At 31.6% G+C, this 17,196-nt stretch overlaps 3 protein-coding genes across 13 annotated transcripts; 2 read left to right on the top strand and 1 right to left on the bottom strand.

Moving 5' to 3' along the window:
- The first annotated feature begins 1,396 nt into the window (after window positions 1-1,396).
- On the top strand, window positions 1,397-8,727 carry LOC148614519 (uncharacterized). 8 transcript variants are annotated; one of them, XM_088588659.1, is made up of 8 exons: window positions 1,402-1,868; window positions 4,883-4,945; window positions 5,639-5,720; window positions 6,084-6,182; window positions 6,489-6,560; window positions 6,868-6,951; window positions 7,512-7,590; window positions 8,447-8,727. In XM_088588659.1, the coding sequence occupies exons 1-8, from the start codon at window positions 1,818-1,820 to the stop codon at window positions 8,580-8,582; spliced, it is 666 nt and encodes a 221-aa protein (XP_088444785.1). In that variant the 5' UTR covers window positions 1,402-1,817; the 3' UTR covers window positions 8,583-8,727. The 8 variants fall into 8 exon arrangements, with proteins under 8 accessions (XP_088444788.1, XP_088444789.1, XP_088444787.1 ...); XM_088588658.1 differs by having other exon boundaries at window positions 1,407-1,868; window positions 6,489-6,608; XM_088588662.1 differs by lacking the exon at window positions 6,084-6,182 and having other exon boundaries at window positions 1,397-1,868.
- LOC148614520 (uncharacterized) lies at window positions 8,705-11,481 on the top strand. 3 transcript variants are annotated; one of them, XM_088588672.1, is made up of 4 exons: window positions 8,705-9,068; window positions 9,716-9,837; window positions 10,212-10,253; window positions 11,185-11,481. In XM_088588672.1, exons 1-4 carry the CDS (start codon window positions 8,840-8,842, stop codon window positions 11,197-11,199), a joined length of 408 nt encoding a protein of 135 aa, XP_088444798.1. In that variant the 5' UTR covers window positions 8,705-8,839; the 3' UTR covers window positions 11,200-11,481. The 3 variants fall into 3 exon arrangements, with proteins under 3 accessions (XP_088444798.1, XP_088444797.1, XP_088444799.1); XM_088588671.1 differs by lacking the exon at window positions 11,185-11,481 and having other exon boundaries at window positions 10,212-10,349; XM_088588673.1 differs by lacking the exon at window positions 11,185-11,481 and having other exon boundaries at window positions 8,705-9,050; window positions 10,212-10,349.
- LOC148614521 (uncharacterized) lies at window positions 10,176-16,958 on the bottom strand. 2 transcript variants are annotated; one of them, XM_088588656.1, is made up of 5 exons: window positions 13,999-14,041; window positions 12,607-12,704; window positions 12,073-12,128; window positions 11,475-11,853; window positions 10,176-10,916 (listed from the first exon to the last, which is right to left on the bottom strand). In XM_088588656.1, the coding sequence occupies exons 2-5, from the start codon at window positions 12,626-12,628 to the stop codon at window positions 10,615-10,617; spliced, it is 759 nt and encodes a 252-aa protein (XP_088444782.1). In that variant the 5' UTR covers window positions 12,629-12,704; window positions 13,999-14,041; the 3' UTR covers window positions 10,176-10,614. The 2 variants fall into 2 exon arrangements, with proteins under 2 accessions (XP_088444782.1, XP_088444783.1); XM_088588657.1 differs by lacking the exons at window positions 10,176-10,916; window positions 11,475-11,853; window positions 12,073-12,128 and adding exons at window positions 14,082-14,108; window positions 14,724-14,820; window positions 15,112-16,958 and having other exon boundaries at window positions 13,999-14,046.
- Between the last annotated feature and the right edge of the window lie 238 nt (window positions 16,959-17,196).

The following is a 17,196-nucleotide window of genomic DNA, read 5'->3' on the forward strand; positions in this document are numbered from 1 at the left end:
CCAATCCATTGCTACATCTTTCTGTAGGTATTTTTGTGATGCAAAATCATCCTTAGGCAGAGATTTGCTGTTTGTATGTCATCGGCACTTATGTTATGTAATTCGTGTACTTTCTTCGAACGTCTATATTTATGCAAGGATTTATATATATGTCTATACTTAACTCTTTGTTTTAAGGAAAAACGATAATTTTTTTTACTCTAATAAAACTATTTTACGACAAAAGAAGCATATGTTGATAATGATTAATATATTAAGTGATGAGTCAACTGCAATCTTTTTTTTAACAATTAAATTACATAATTGATTGCATATTGAAAACCATGGTCGAAATGGACTACAGCCGAAAAGTGCAATGGCCGAAACGTTCTATGGCCGAGATAACACTAGAAAGCCTTTAGGTGTAAAACCACTATTAAAAGTCCCATTACTTTCTATGTTGAATTAAGCTATTTTCAATGCCCAAATCTTTTTTAAAATTTGTTAAAATGAACCTTAACAGGTTTTATCATAGAGGGGACCCTTTAAAGACTCTGTCATAAAATTTGAAGCATACAACATCCCTTCGGCTCCTGCGTATGGAGTGTTCATATCACAACTCATACGTTATGCCAGAGCTTGCCGAAACTACGCAGACTTTTTGTATCGCGCTAGAACTCTAACAAATAGGCTTCTGGAACAGGGTTATGTTGCTACAAGATTGAAGTCATCACTACAGAAGTTTTATGGTCGTCATCATGAACTCGTGGATCGTTATGATGTATCCATCAGCATCATGAAAACTGATTTATTCAACTGGTCATAGTTTACCTTTCCTCGTTTGCCTACCCCGGACTTGACTTTTTATGGGCAACTCGGCGGGTTTTTATAGAAAAGCAGAGGACGCTTACCCTACCGGAGCACCTGGTCCATGCTCCCAGTTTTTAGTGGAGTCCGAGTTGCTCATTTACTTTTGTTACTTTGTATGTATGATTTTAGTTACTTATGTTCTTTGTTGTGTGTGTCTGTTTTCCATGTCTGGTCTTTGTCCCTGGATTTTATTCTTTTGATTACCGCTATAACCTTATAACCTTGGTTCCCTTCATTACTCTTTAATGATTCAAAGAAAGAACGGTGAAGTGAAAGTAGACAGTACTAAAAATACTACTTTCCTTTTGGAAATTTGACAAATCAATGGGCTTAAGATCTAGACGCTGACAAATTATTCTCTACATCGGAGTTCAAAACTGTTGTATTCAGTGTGTACCTGACATGGTAAGCTTTAAGATGATACCCAGTTTGCATATACTGGCTAAATCACAAAAAATATACAATCCATCCTAAGGACTACTTTGTTTTTTACGGACTACTTTCTGGTTTGTGCAGGCGACTGGTTCCCCTTAATACTGTTATTATACCTATACTCCAAGTCACCTCAGATTGTTTGCTGTTTTTTGCGTTTATTTTTTTAATTACTCGACGGGTCCTTTTCAAAAACTTGCCATTTTATTCATGTCGTTCTGTAATACGATTCTTATACAATTATATCTCGTTCTTACCTCCGAGGTTGAAAAAATTCAAAATTTATTTTTCCTACGAGAATTTTGCACTGAACGTATTGTTTGTCCGCCATCTTGTTTCTATGGATATTTAGAAATGTTCCCTATTACCTCACAATTGAAGAGCTGAAATATCATGATTTCCCGCCATATTTCTGGTTCCCTGCTGATTTAATAATTTATGTGAGGTATATAAACGGACATATAACTTGCCAAAACGGAATACTCAAAACAGTGACGTATACCACAAGACATGCGCACCGAGACATTTTTTTCAAAATGACGGAAAATTTGAATGTAGATATGAATTCCCCTGTTGATCAGCCTCAGGTATATTTTATGTAATCTATTTTTACAATAACGAACTTGTATTTACAATATTTAGACTTTTTTTTCATGCAGTTTAATAAGAAAGCGGGCATGTCCTTATAAAGGGACTAATAAATATCGAAATAATAAGCTAAGGACGGTAAGGTACTAAAATGAAATTTTCATTAACGTGTTAAAATACTTTTGCTGCAACACTGAGGCAGATCTTTACACAAAATATGTATAGGTGTAGGTTCGTTGCACTGCTTTGAATGACTGATCATTGGTATTATTACTATTAAATCGTTGCTTTCCTTTTCTCATTCATAAACAAGGGAACAGAATCCTATTCAGAACTACATTTTACAGAACCCCGACTACCTGTCAATTTTGGAAATGATAGTAAAGCAATCATACACACATGTCTTATAATCAGATTAGTTTATATATCAAAAATGAAAATAGAGCGATAAAAATTTCAACAGTACAGCCGATACATGTTATTATATAATATGATGAAGGTGAAACCTTTTAACACTCCCAAAGCAGCTTTGATAATTTTTGTCAGCTCTAATTTGATATATTATACTTATAACCTTCAAATATGGTAAATTTTTTAATGATATATGTCCTAAAGCAGTATACTAATTGTTATATTTGAGAGAAACTTGTAGAACGAAAATATTGCCAGGGCTTACAGGTTACACCATACTGCAGACTATTACACCCAACCCTATCCTGGCAAAGCTATCATTCGATTTGTATTTAATTATCAAAACTAACAAATATTTTCCGAGACTGGTTTGACTCTCAATTGCATTTATACAAGTATACTCAAATGAAGGGGCCATTATGCTCTTTTTTACCTCCTGAAAATGGAGGTACAAACCTGATATTGATGCTTTTTCTTGCCATAGATATACAGAACCAAAGGGAGTGTATTTCTGCCTTTTTTACAGGCAGTTTATATCACATAAAACAGATACATGTTATACTCTATTACCCCCTGTTTTATGGACAATTTATATCACATAGAACAGATACATTTTATACTAAATTACCCCCTGTGGTATGGATAATTTATATCACATAGAACAAATACATGTGATACATGTCCCTTATTATCACCTGTTTTATGGACATTTTATATCACATAGAACAGATACACGATACTGTATTACCACCTGTTTTATGAACAATTTATTTCACATAGAACAGATACATGTGATACTGTATTACCACCTCTTGTATGGATAATTCATATCTCATAGAACAGATGCATGTAATACTGTATTACCACCTATTTCATGAATAATGCATATCACAAAGAACAGATACATGTGATACTGTATTATCACCTGTTTCATGGATAATTCATATCACAAAGAGCAGATACATGTGATACTGTATTACCACCTGTTTTATGGACATTTTATATCACATAAAACAGATACACGTTATACTGTATTACAACCTGTTTTATGAACAATTTATATCACATAGAACAGATACATGTGATATTGTATTACCACCTGTTTTATGGACATTTTATGTCACATAGAACAGATACATGTGATACTATATAACCACCTGTTTTATGAACATTTTATATCACATAAAACAGATACATGTTATACTCTATTACCCCCTGTTTTATGGACAATTTATATCACATAGAACAGATACATTTTATACTAAATTACCCCCTGTGGTATGGATAATTTATATCACATAGAACAAATACATGTGATACATGTCCCTTATTACCACCTGTTTTATGGACATTTTATATCACATAGAATAGAAACACATGATACTGTGCTACCGCCTGTTTTATGAACAATTTATGTCACATAGAACAGATACATGTGATACTGTATTACCAACTCTTGCATGGATAATTCATATCACATAGAACAGATGCATGTAATACTGTATTACCACCTGTTTCATGAATAATGCATATCACAAAGAACAGATACATGTGATACTGTATTACCACCTGTTTCATGGATAATTTATATCACAAAGAGCAGATACATGTGATTCTGTATTACCACCTGTTTTGTGGACAATTTATATCAATAGAACAGATACATGTGATACTGTATTACCACCTGTTTTATGGACATTTTATATCACATAGAACAGATACACATGATACTGTGTTACCACCTGTTTTATGAACAATTTATATCACATAGAACAGATACATGTGATATTGTATTACCACCTGTTTTATGGACATTTTATGTCACATAGAACAGATACATGTGATACTATATAACCACCTGTTTTATGAACATTTTATATCACATAGAACAGATACATGTGATACTGTATTACCACCGGTTTTACAGATATTTTATATCACATAAAACAGATACATATGATACTATTATACATCTAATGTTACATCATAATGTTGTTGCTGCTCCAAAATCTTGTATGTCAACTTTTGCAACTTTTCTGAAAAGTAAACTCTTTGACATACAATGTTTTGTAGTTTATGAGCGACTAACAATGTCTTATAAAAACTTTTTTTCAATTATTGATACTGAATTTTATTCATTTATTTATAGGATATTGAAACTGGGGAAAATGGCATTTCTCAAGTCAAAGGAAAGTTAATTTTGGCCCATTTAATTTGTTTAAGCCATGCTATCATTCATAAAATTTATGATTTACTGAATTATAAGTGTAATTCACATACATTGTGTATGTGGCCATCATTGCAATAATAATAACCTTTTTTTTTTTAGATTTAAAATTTCTGTAATGAATTTATGTTAACATCTCTCTCTCTTATTTTTCTTCTATAGTGTTTATTAGTTTTAGTGCAAATCATAGACCTGAAAGTATAGCATCACATTTATGGGGGAAATATGTATCTTATAACATTATGCTTTTACAATTACAACTAATATTATATATCCATGGTGCTTTAGGAGAAGACTGCTTCAGCTGTATTCATTTTAAATAATATCAGTATCAGATTACATCAAGAATGATAGCAATAATTTTACTGATTGTAGGATGTTCAAGCAAGGAGCACAAAAAGAATACTGGAAAGACAATATGAGCTGATTGTAAAGAGAGTATGCTGATTTTTATAGTTGCTTCCTGTATTTAAACAAGAGTTGACATGTTAGAAATGATATTCTGTTAAAAAACAAAACAAATGGCAAATACCATTGGACTTAGACTTCATTGCATAGATCTGGGGTCCGGGACCTTTCATTTCAAAAGGTGTACCTTCATGGTTTAAAACCAAAAAGTCCTGGCCTTCCATACTGATAATGAAATTTTAACACCTGACCCTTTTCTATTCCAAATAGGGACATTTGAATTGTAAATCCAAAGAGTCCTGGATCATTTATCTCTCTGAAGAATTTTGAACTCCTGCTGCTGAAAACGCTATTAAAACAGACCAGTGGTAAAATCCTAAAAGTCATGACACATATAAATTTTCTACATCAAGTATGTTTTGAACGCAAAAATGCCCATGATTGGTTGTCAATTAGATCAATGCTCATATTTATGTGAATTTTTATACAAAGTCCATGAAAAACTAACTTAAACCTATAGGTTAACCTGATTCCACACAAACAGATGGACAACGGAACCCAATTATTATACCGTGTGCCTCTTGTCTTTCAAAGGTGGCAGGTGCAGCGGGGGAGTCTGGCTGTTGTCTCGTTGACATGATTATTCCCCATTTTCTGTCTTATTCTGTTATGAAATTCATTTTTTTTTATCATATACGTCCAATGAAATTTATTTTTTTGAAGGCAAGAAATTGGTATGATGATGAGGCATCACCTCCAAATTTCTGCATGTTCTATTTGAGGAAAGGGGAAATTGTAGCAGAAGGTATGTTTTAAGTTGTTTGTTGTTTATATAAAACTCTTATTATCCCAAGCAGTTCATATCATTGCAGTGTTTTCCCAAACAATTAACATGCAGAATTGTGCAGGACATATATACAATTGACCTTGACTTTTGAGGGAATTTTTCTTTATTTTAGTACATGAACAATTTGTTTTTTAGCATTCCTTTGTTGGTTGTTCAATAATATGTACCTGAAAGATGGAACTAAAAATATTTTATGAATGTTTTGATGTATCATTTTCTATTTAATGTAAAATAATCTTATAGTAATAACTTTTAACATAAACCACAAATGATTGTATGAATTTTTTGGTTTTTTTAAAAAAGAATTGCAAATATTTTTAGGGCCAGACCATATGAAACCATTCTTTAAGGATCCTGTTGTAATCTCTAAATTTAAAAAGACAGCACTCCAAAGAGCTTTTATCCTTCAACATCAAAAAGGTATATTAAAACTATTTAGCTGGGTCACAACATGTTTACTTTTGTTAATATCCATGCTTATTTTATTTATAATTTCATGAAACTGTCAGGAAGTGGGTTTCAACAAGAATTGTAAAAGTTATTAGCCATTAACAGACTGCTTTAATTTTCACAATTTTTTAAGATTGCTTCTATTCAATTTTTTTCTCCTTGGAAATAAAACTGATATATGACTTTTTTTATTCTTGTCAGAAAGTTCCTTCATTAAATGTCTAAATTTGTATTTCTGGTGTTCAGTGCAATTATAATTTTTATTATTTATTGTAGAACCTGATATATCCATTGATCAAGAGGTACTAGAGCTACCGTATGATGATCCCTCCAAATATACCTGGGACAGTATGTTTTTTCTATTACCAGTCATGCTGGCGCGGGATGGAATTAAAGGTTATAACACAAAATTTATCTTTATGGATGTTCATTATTTGAAATTTAATGCTTCAATAGAAGAAGAGGATGATTTTGTTTACATTTTACGTGGTAAAATTTGTTAGGTCTGATGAAATTTTCTTTTGTATCATATCGAATGTCCTGAGAAAAAAAGAAACAATTTTAGGGGCACTCCACCTATGGCCAACAGAAATATTATAATGTATTGCTTCAATTATAAAGTTTACTTATCTAATCCTCAATGGTTTTATTTTAGGTAAACATGCCTATAGAGAGGAGAACCAGCCTTCCTGGTGGCCAGAAGAGGTGAGATTCTGCTCAGCAAACAGTTCAACTGCAGGTTATTATTATTGATATAACATTTCAAGGGTTAAAATCCTATTATATTACAATATTCACATTTGAAAAATTAAGCTCTTTTTGTCTTTGCTCCATAGTTAGATCAAATATTGGTGGGAAGGATCAATGAATAAATTTTCTGTATGTTATGATGACAAACACTACCACATCTTGCAAGGTATTTATTGAAAAAGAATGATCACTTATACTATTCTGGTATTGAATATAGGGTTAGAAAAGGGCATGGTAAATTTTTTTTCACATGGCACTTTTTGTCACTATTTTCAATTTTTAGGGCACATTAAATTGTTTAAAAATAGCTTTCACGACAAAATTGGGTATGGCACTGCACCAGAAATGCTTCAGATTTAACTCTATATTCAGATTAAACGTTTCCATTTCTGCTTACTGATTTCATCAGATTCATTTTGCAGTACTCCTGACAATATTCAATCAATCAATTCTGGTAAAACCCTGGTGATGTTCAGTATCACATTATTGAAAAATAATAGCTTCAATAGTAAATATATATCATAACACCTAATATGTTTTACCCTTTAGATTCTAAAAGGCTTAATGTTAAGGAGTTGAGGAAGGTTATAGGGTCCTATTTAAGGAACTGCAAAGATAGATATAGAATGTGTGTGCTGAGTATCAGGATTTATTCAGCATGCTGAATGTTATTTAATGTTTTGCATGTATATGTTAGTTTTTAATTTTTGATTGTGTTTGTTTATCAAGTAATGACTGTTCCATTAAAACATACATGACAGGTGACACCAAGGGAAGTCACTTTGCTACTGTGGCTTGGTATTTCAGCGGCCTCATTTGCATATGCAATACATGAGAATCTTATTTGCTTTTATTAAGTGTTATCCAGGAATAAAAGTGCCTTTTCGTGGTATCATGTATGTTTTAATGGAGCAACCCTAATATTCAAATTTAATGTCCCGTGCTTAAACATTGCCATGGGAAGTATTAATTTTCATTCTGTGTCTTTACTGTTTAAGTTTAAACAGGACCCTTTAAATATTGTGTCAGTCCAGATTGAATTTTTTTCAATCGCATATGACATCACATGCAACCCCATGTTTTATATTTAAATCAGAACTGTTTTAGAGTTTCCATGGATACATTTTCCTGATTTGTAAAGTTTTAACAAGCTTGGATCAGAACAAAAAGGATTCATTTACATTTTATCTTAAAGCACGCCTATTACACAGGCTTAAATGATAACAAAATTTATGATACTTTTTAGAAATATGATGTCTTTTTTAACCATCTTACTAATTGAATTTTATTGTTTCCATCCTCATAAATGTACTTTCTCATTCGATATTTATTGGTTAATAGACAAATGATGGTTTTCTTCGTTTGATTACTTTTATTTGCTGTAAATGAGCATAAATACTGTATTTTCAAGCATTGTCAATTTTGGTACGATCATAGTTGTAAAGGATATACTACTTCATGACTTTTTGTTTATTTCTATGTAGCTTTAAAGAAACAGTGGAGGAGGTGACAGGAGAAGGCGTTGCAGAGGTAATAACAAGAGAAAGAGCGTCAGGGGTGGTGGCAGAAGATAGAGAGGCAGAGCGTATAACAAGAGGAAGAGGTGATGACAGAAAGTAGTGCAGAGTTGACAGGACAGGCAGCGGAGACGACACTGGTAAATGCAGAGAACAAGACAAAACAAGCAGAGGCAGGAGCAGATGGCATACACAGCAGAGAGGCAGAGGAGATCACAGGAGGAGAAGCTGAGGTGATGACTGGGGGAGATAAAGGAGTAGATGCAAAGGTGACAACAGAGGGAAAGGCAGAGATGACGAGAGGGAGAGGTGACAACTGGAGAAGTTGCAGGGGTGACAACAGGGAGAGATGCAGAGGTAATGACAGAGGGAGAGGCAGTGGTGATTACTGGAGGAGATGCAGAAGTGGTGACAGGAGGAAATGCAGAGGTGACAACATGGGAAAAGGCAGAGATGATGACATGGAGAGAGGCAGAGGTGACAAAAGGGGAAAAGGCAAAGGTGATGACAGGAGGTACTTTGGTGACAACAGAAGAAGTAGAGGTAGAGCGGATTCCTGAGGAGACAACAGGTGTGAAATTGTTGAGATGTGAGTACCATTTCAGACTTTAAAATATAATTTGTGAGTACAGGATCATTTGCTAGTAACCATTTTTCTCCTTCTGTTCACCTTATTGTCTGCAAGATTAACAGAGCATTGTACAGTGGATTGAAATCTAATTTGGCACATAAATAGGTCACTTTATGTGGATGATTTTTTCATTACCAAAGTTTAGAAAAGCTGCCCGAGATGTAAATTAAAAAAAAATATGTAAAACTTGATATAAATGGTAAAGGTGTGTTTGGGTGGGTGTATTGTGCTTCACTCTGGAAGCAAATGATCTTGTATTTTACAGTATTTATTTTCTTCATATTTAGTTTTTTAACCATACTGTACAATTTGTATATTGTATATTTTCAATGACTGATTTTCAAACTTTCTCATTCTGTACACCTGTTGAGTCATACCTGGTTAGTCTGTATCATTTATAATGTACCTTTCCATAGTATATATACATTTTTCTGGCCTTAAATTAAGCAATTTTATTTTTCATTTTTATGGCATTTCATTTTTTGCATATAAAAAGAAAAATCCATCTTGCTGATGTTATATTTAGTTTTTAGGTAAAATTACTTGATTACATTTGCTTTTACATACATGTACATGTATAATTCCATGTTTCATTTCTCATATAGATGCTAAAGAAGTGATTTTTTTCAACCGTAAAAGAGAATCCAATTTACTCTATACAGCATGTGAGGGTATTAAGATCACCCTTTACAATCTCTATTCCATAAAAGAGAGGTTGACAGATGAGGTAAATTTTTGTTTAAAATTTGTGTCTCTCATTTCCTCTGATCTACTGAACCAAATTTTAGGAATTTGAATTTAATATTAAGCAGGAAGCACATCGTATGTCATTTTACAATAATCAGCTGAACTTCATGGGAGTCATGCCTGCCATTTCAATTGCAGGAAACGGGATTGTCTATTGTTATTGTAGGTAAAACAAATTATAATTCTTGATTCAATAAGGATTTGATGTGTTGTATAAGCAATTTACAAGTTTGCTATGTAGTTGTTAGGAGGTGGACCTGGAGCAATGCTCACATGAAATTTGATTTTAAATTTATGCAGATTATAAATAGTCACATGTACATTTAAAATTTTATTAATTGATATTTTTTGCAGATCATAGATAGTTACATGCCGTCTATTTTAAGAAGTAGTGAAGTGAGTATTACTTTTATAATCTAAAAATATAAAAATAGGGAAGATCTAACTTGGTTTTTGGACTGTAAGTTACCAAAAAAAAGGAAAGGGACCTAGAGTTTACAGAGTGCCAAGGCTGACCAGTAAGGAAAACATTTACCAGTACATCTAAACCAAATATTAATACTGCTAAATGCATAGTTGTAAAATTATGTAGAACAATCATATAAGAAAAAGACCTTAAAAAGAAACCACCAAAATTCAGGTACACTGTCAGACCAACTAATGTGAAGTAAATGAGATGTCTGTCTACTCAACTACTATAGCACTCAATATGAGCCAGGAGGGCAGTGAATGAATTCCTTGTTCTTACAAAAAAACATCATGAAAAGCAAAATTGTGAAAATCTTACTATGGTCCAAAAAGTATAAACATAATGGCCAGAAAACATAAAAATCCAAGAATATGATAAATTTGCCATACAGTTAAATATGAGATACTGGAACTGGATTCTTTGTTGGATACATGGTTTATTTGTTATTTGGTTTTTAACAAAATTTGCTTGAGTCATATATGTTAGTGAGCCTTTAGTCCTTTGTAATCTAGAATTTGATTGTTCAACCACTTGGGAATTCAATGTCACATACTGTGGATAGCTCTTCAACTTGTAACTCGGTCCACAAGCTGAAAGATAATTTTAAATAAACAAGTTTAATTCAGTAAGTGTTGAAAATTTTCATCAACTGAAATCAATATTCATTCCTCTTGAGTCGTACTAATACAAAGAGTTTCTTGTGTGTGTTTTGCTCTGTTCAGAATTGTGTACTGTTTATACTCTTTTATGTCATGTATCTATTTGGTTAATATATGTACTTTTTTTTCTCAAAACATGTATTCTTCATTTCAAAAATCACAACAAAACTGTGTACACATACTTTTTTTATATTTGTAGGTCAATGACCCATGAGAAAGCTGAATCAGACTCATTTCTGCTCTTACATTAGAGCATCTTAACACCTTGCAATAAAGCACCTACATGACCTGAAGATTTTTAAAACAAATTAAAACAATACAGCTGTGGACACCATTTCAAACACCTATAACGATTTCTCAATATATAAACATTCTTCTATGTTCCTTATATAGGTGGAGAACACAATGGCAAACAAAGATCATATAATTTACTAGGGAATGGAATGGTTGGCATCTATATTATGGATCTTTAAAAAATAAATGACCTACCATTTGCTTTTAAAATTTTGTTCATCACAAATAAACAAGTACACCTTTTTTCATCAGTTATAACAAGATCTTGATGACAAACATCTGCTTCTGGTGTTAAGGTAATAACATCCACCTCAAAAACAAATTGATTTGTTAGATCTCTCTTGTAAGTGTCTTGCACTATAGGACTAGCATGAAATGGAATCCTTTTTGAGGAGTAGCAGTGTTGGTGGTGTGATTTGCTACTGTTATCATGACTGTCATTTTCATTATGATGTCGGTAATAAACATCAAGATGATGACATCTCACTACACAGGCATTGCAGGTTAGACATTTGCCTCCCACACCTTTCCTGCTTTTAACCAAACACAAGTCAGTTTTCAATTCTGTTATTTCCTATAAATAATACATGTATTTTTTTACAAATGTTGTCTTTAACATGTAATTTTTTCTGCCAAACAATATATTAAGTATTTGCAATCATATTTAAATTTGATTCATTATTATCTTTCCACAATGGAACGAAAATATTACTGTATCACAAGTGTAATTGACAACAATATATAAAAATAATTTTTTTGGGGTATCATTTGTACATGTATGAAAACAACTCACTTCTACCCTATCTTCAATGTTCCCTTCACTAATGATGGATTCATCTTCCATTTCTTCTATAAACAATGAAAGTAAAATAAATTTTAATGTATTGGTTAGAACTCAGTTATTCATAAAATTGGATTTATCCAGGGTAACTTAAGTGTGATTATTTACAATATAATGTTATAGACATAAATTGCTACTACATTACTACATGTACTGACAGAACCTACGGTGATGTGTACACAGTAAGTTGTCTGCTGAAATATACCATGTTGGATATACATGCATCTACATTACAATAGACTACTTATTATTTGCTTGGCACTTTTTATGTCACACTTTTATTTCAAAGTATTTTAAGTCAATATAAAGTAATTAAGCAAATACTGTAGCAGTATTATTGCTCAATAGTAGATACCAATTTTCTGAGTACAATTTCTGTAAATGGAAAAAAAAATAATTTGGTGGATTCAAATGTCCTTTCCAACTAGTGAAGACATAATTTTTTTTACACAAACTTATGGGAATTTTCCAACGAAGTAATGTTACCTGTGTTAGAAGGACTAATCATATTTTGAGCATCAAATTGCGCTAATAATGTGGACACTACATCTGTGGTAAACAACCTGGTATTCTTGATTTAAAATCTAAAAAAAAATCATTAATCATATCAAAATATAAGTACAAAGACCAATTTAATGTCTAAAAAAAATCATATATTATACATATTATATAAATTATATTGAAATATAGGTAATAAGACTGAAAACTATGGGTATACTGTTTGGCCGTCTAGCTTTATTGACACCAGTACACTTTCTGATAAAATCTGTGACGTGTGTAATAAATGTTCCTCAAACAAATAAACTTTGACAAATTTAAAGGGTCTTTGCTTGTTTGTTGTTTGTTGGGGTTTAAGGTCCGAGCAGCAATATTTCAGATATTTTCAGATGATGAACATGAAATGGATGATAAAATGAACATGAAATGATGATGAAATGAAAAAATAAAGGATGGGACACAAGGACAATAGGGTCGACAAATTTTGATTGCCACTAGAAAAAGGAGGGATGAGTAAAGTCCGGCAATTTAGCTTTCTGTGGCGGAGCACAAAGGTTCCTACTCCTATCGAATACCACAGCAGGGTTCTTTAACTTGCGAGGAACGTGAAATCTTTCCCAACACAGTGCACCACTATGGTTAGCGGTTAGGTTATCTGTATTATAGCCTGACAACCCCAGCATGTAACATGACATGAAAGTGACAATTTTATTACCCCTAACTAATTACAATATGCAACAGGTGTAAGAATTTTGTGTTAACAATCACCTAATTCACCAGTTACAGTAATCATGCATGATGAGAAAATGTCGATCTCTTGACCACTAAAGCATGACTTAAATGCACACAGTAAAAGTCAGTAAAGTTCAAATGCTGGTACAAAATTTACTTTACTTGTTAACTTAGTGTCAAAATGACATAAAAACTTATTTATCAATGTGGGTAATTTGGTCAATACACAGGTGTCACTCTATTTTATAGTTGCATGATGGAAATATTAACGATCTTGAAAAATGATAAATTTAGAAAATATCATTTATGCTGTCAATGAACTCCCCAGAGACCAATGCTATATAAATATAACTGTGAAATGATAACTTAAATTTGTGAATAACTTGGTTTGGATCCTTAAAATTACAGTTGATATTGTGCTAAAAATATAATTTTATGAGCCAACACAGGGAAATACAAAAAAACTGTACATATTTGAGAAAATTTATGTCCGTCCAATGTATGTATAGCTAGTGCATGTTAAGGCAGTTATATCTATAACTACACTGTGCTAGTAATAATGTCTTACACAGTGCTGTAAATTACTGATGATACTGAAATATCTTATGTCAGAAGCAAATACTACTTTATATTATTATATAAACAAACCTGCATATGAAACTTCCATTTGTTGTCCGCAACATTCTATCAATTCCATACCAGCAACATCGCATGAGCGTACATAAACCCACTGCCAGTCACCATGGAACAACATTGATCTTGAGAAAAGCAAATTCCAATAAGTAAAAACTTGAAATTTCAAAATTGAAACTATATTTTTATCATATTGAGCAATATTGAGATGAAAATAAATCTTTCTTTTTTTTTTAAATTATCATTATACTTATGTTCTTACCATTTCTGAAATGTTTCAATTCAAATTTAAACCAATACATAGTTTCATATAGGTAATTAAACACTTCACACCTCTGATATTTGATCATTAAATGGTATGAAAATATTAGTATTAAGCTAAGCTGAATTGAGTTTTAAGAGTATTGCATGGTTTTCAATGACATGGACATTCACATCATATCCTCAAATTAGGAAAATAAATTCTTATGGATCTATTGAATAAAAAAATAGGGGAGAGCGGTTATACTGTTTTTTTTAAAGACTGGCTTAAGTGGCTTGATTGAATTTTTTGTTTGGTTTCAGCCAAAATAATGAAGTAGCACATTGTATTTTGAAAAAATAAGTAATAGTAATAAAATAGAATATGTAGGATAACATAAAACAGAAGTATCATTTTGACCTTACTTTTAGCTGTGACCTTTTACTGTCAAAGTCTTGTAATAGAAAGGTCTTATAACAATTTTCTGTACAGAAAATACCACGGTTTTCTTTTAACAAATTAAGGTATGTTTCCCCATTTTCAAGATCTGTTTGAGATTCCAAAGTAAATTCAAGATCCTCTCCATCTTCTTCACCCTGAAAAGAAAAAAAGCGTAACAGCACCCTGACCACAAGTAGATTGTCAAATTTACTGAAGTTTCTATGTACATGTATAGGATAATCTCATTGAATATCAACAAACATAAAGTGACCAAAGCATGCCTTGCCTGTGACAACATTAATCTCCTTAAGTATATTTATCCAAAAAAATATTTCAAGATCTCATTAAGTATATTTCTCCAAAAAAATATTTCAAGATCTCATTAAGTATATTCATGCAAAAAAATATTTTAAGATAAATCAAAATGCAATGCGTATGGGACATACAAAAAGTTTGAATGGCATAAAGATTGTTTCCTAGAATTTAATACATAAAGGCAAATCTGAACTAACTGCATCTTGGTCAACATCATTAGGGAAGGTTTTTAAATGTTGTGGATCCCTGTGAACACAGGAAATGCCCTCTGGTCTACCCTTTTTTGATAAATCCCTGCCATTTTCTCCTTTTAGTTATAATATCTTAGAAAAATCATACTTTGATTCCCCAACTTGAGAATATCTGCAGCCATTATTCTCTTCTGAAAATAGAATAATATGTCCAGTTTAAAGTTTGCATTCTAGATATACATGTATCTGGACCATGTGACATAATATATCCAATTAAATGTTTGTGTTCTAGGTATACACGTATCTGTTCCATGTGACATAATGTGTCCAGTTTAATGATTGTGTTCAAGATATACATATACAAATCTGTTCTATTTGAATTACTATGTCCAGTTTAATACTTGTGTCCTAGATATACATGCATCTGTTCTATATGACATAATATGTCAAGTTTCATGCCTGTGTTGTGATAAAATTTAAACAGTTAAATGTTTGTGTTCTAGATATACATGTATAAATCTGTTCTATGTGACATAATATGTCCAGTTCAATAATTGTTTTCTAGATATACATGTATCTGTTCTATAAGATTTACCCTGTCCATTTAAAAAATTGTGTTCTAGATATACATGTATCTGCTCTGTGAAGTAATGCATCCAGTTTAATGTCTGTGTTGTAACGTATGATACAATGATATAATTTAATATATGTTCTATGTGACTTACCCTGTCCATTTAAAAAAAATGTGTTTTAGACATCCATGTATCTGTTCCATGTGACAAAACATGTTGTGTTTAATGTTTGTGTACTAGATATGCATGTATAAATATGTTCTATGTGACTATTTATGTCTTGTTAAATACATGTGTTCTAGATAAACATGTATCTGTTCTATGTGACATAATAAATCCAGTTCAATGTTTGTGTTCTAAATATACATATAAATGTTCCATGGGACATCATTTGTCCAGTTTCATGTCTGTGTTCTAGATATACAGGTATTAAATTGTTCTATGTGAAATAATATGTCCAGTCCAATACTTGTGTTCTAAATGTCCATGTATCTGTTCTGTGTAACATAATATGGGCAGTTTAATGTTTGAATACTAGATACACATGTATACATCTGTTATATGTGACTATATATGTCCAGTTAAATACATGTGTTCTAGATAAACATGTATCTGTTCCATGTGACATAATATGTCCAGTTCAATACTTGTGTTCTAGATATATATGTATCTGTAATATGTGACATAATAAATCGTTTCATGCCTGTGTTGTGATATAATTTAAACAGTTAAATGTTTGTGTTCTTGATATACATGTACAGATCTGTTCTATGTGACTTACTATGTCCATTTAAATACTTGTGTTAAAGATTATGATAAAAATGTATCTGTTCTATTTGACATAATTTGTCCAATTTAATGTTTGTGTTCCAGATATACATATATATGTTCAACGTGACATAATATGTCCAGTTCGATGTTTGTATTCTAGATATAAATGAATAAATCAGTTCTATGCGACATATGTATAAATTGGTTCTATGTGATTAACTATGTTCAGTTAAATACTTGTGTTCTAGATATACATGTATCTGTTCTATATGACATAATACGTCCAGTTTTATGTTTGTGTTCTAGATATACATATTCATATTTCATATTGGCACCAGTGCAATACATGTATATACTCAAAGAGAGATATTCATTTAAGAATTGTCTAAAAAAAATTTTGTCTATTGAAAAATAAAATTAATTTTCCATGTGAATATTGTTTATTGCAATAAACAAAATATACCGATGGAAAATTCACGTTATTTCGATAGACAAAATTTTCATCATAGCCAATTTTAAAACATATTTTTATCTTTAAAAATGAGAAAAGTAGCTCTGAAATTAACTAAAAGGAGCGTGTCAATAATTTTTTATCCATTGAGATAACACAGAATTATTTTAACCAATCAGATAACATTATTTATCTCAAATTAATTCATTTCCCAATATTCATATAACAATT

Source organism: Perna viridis, chromosome 6 (genome assembly GCF_037379345.1).
Source record: "Perna viridis isolate PV_CMFRI_1.1 ecotype Kerala chromosome 6, ASM3737934v1, whole genome shotgun sequence".
In the NCBI taxonomy this organism is placed as follows: domain Eukaryota; kingdom Metazoa; phylum Mollusca; class Bivalvia; order Mytilida; family Mytilidae; genus Perna; species Perna viridis.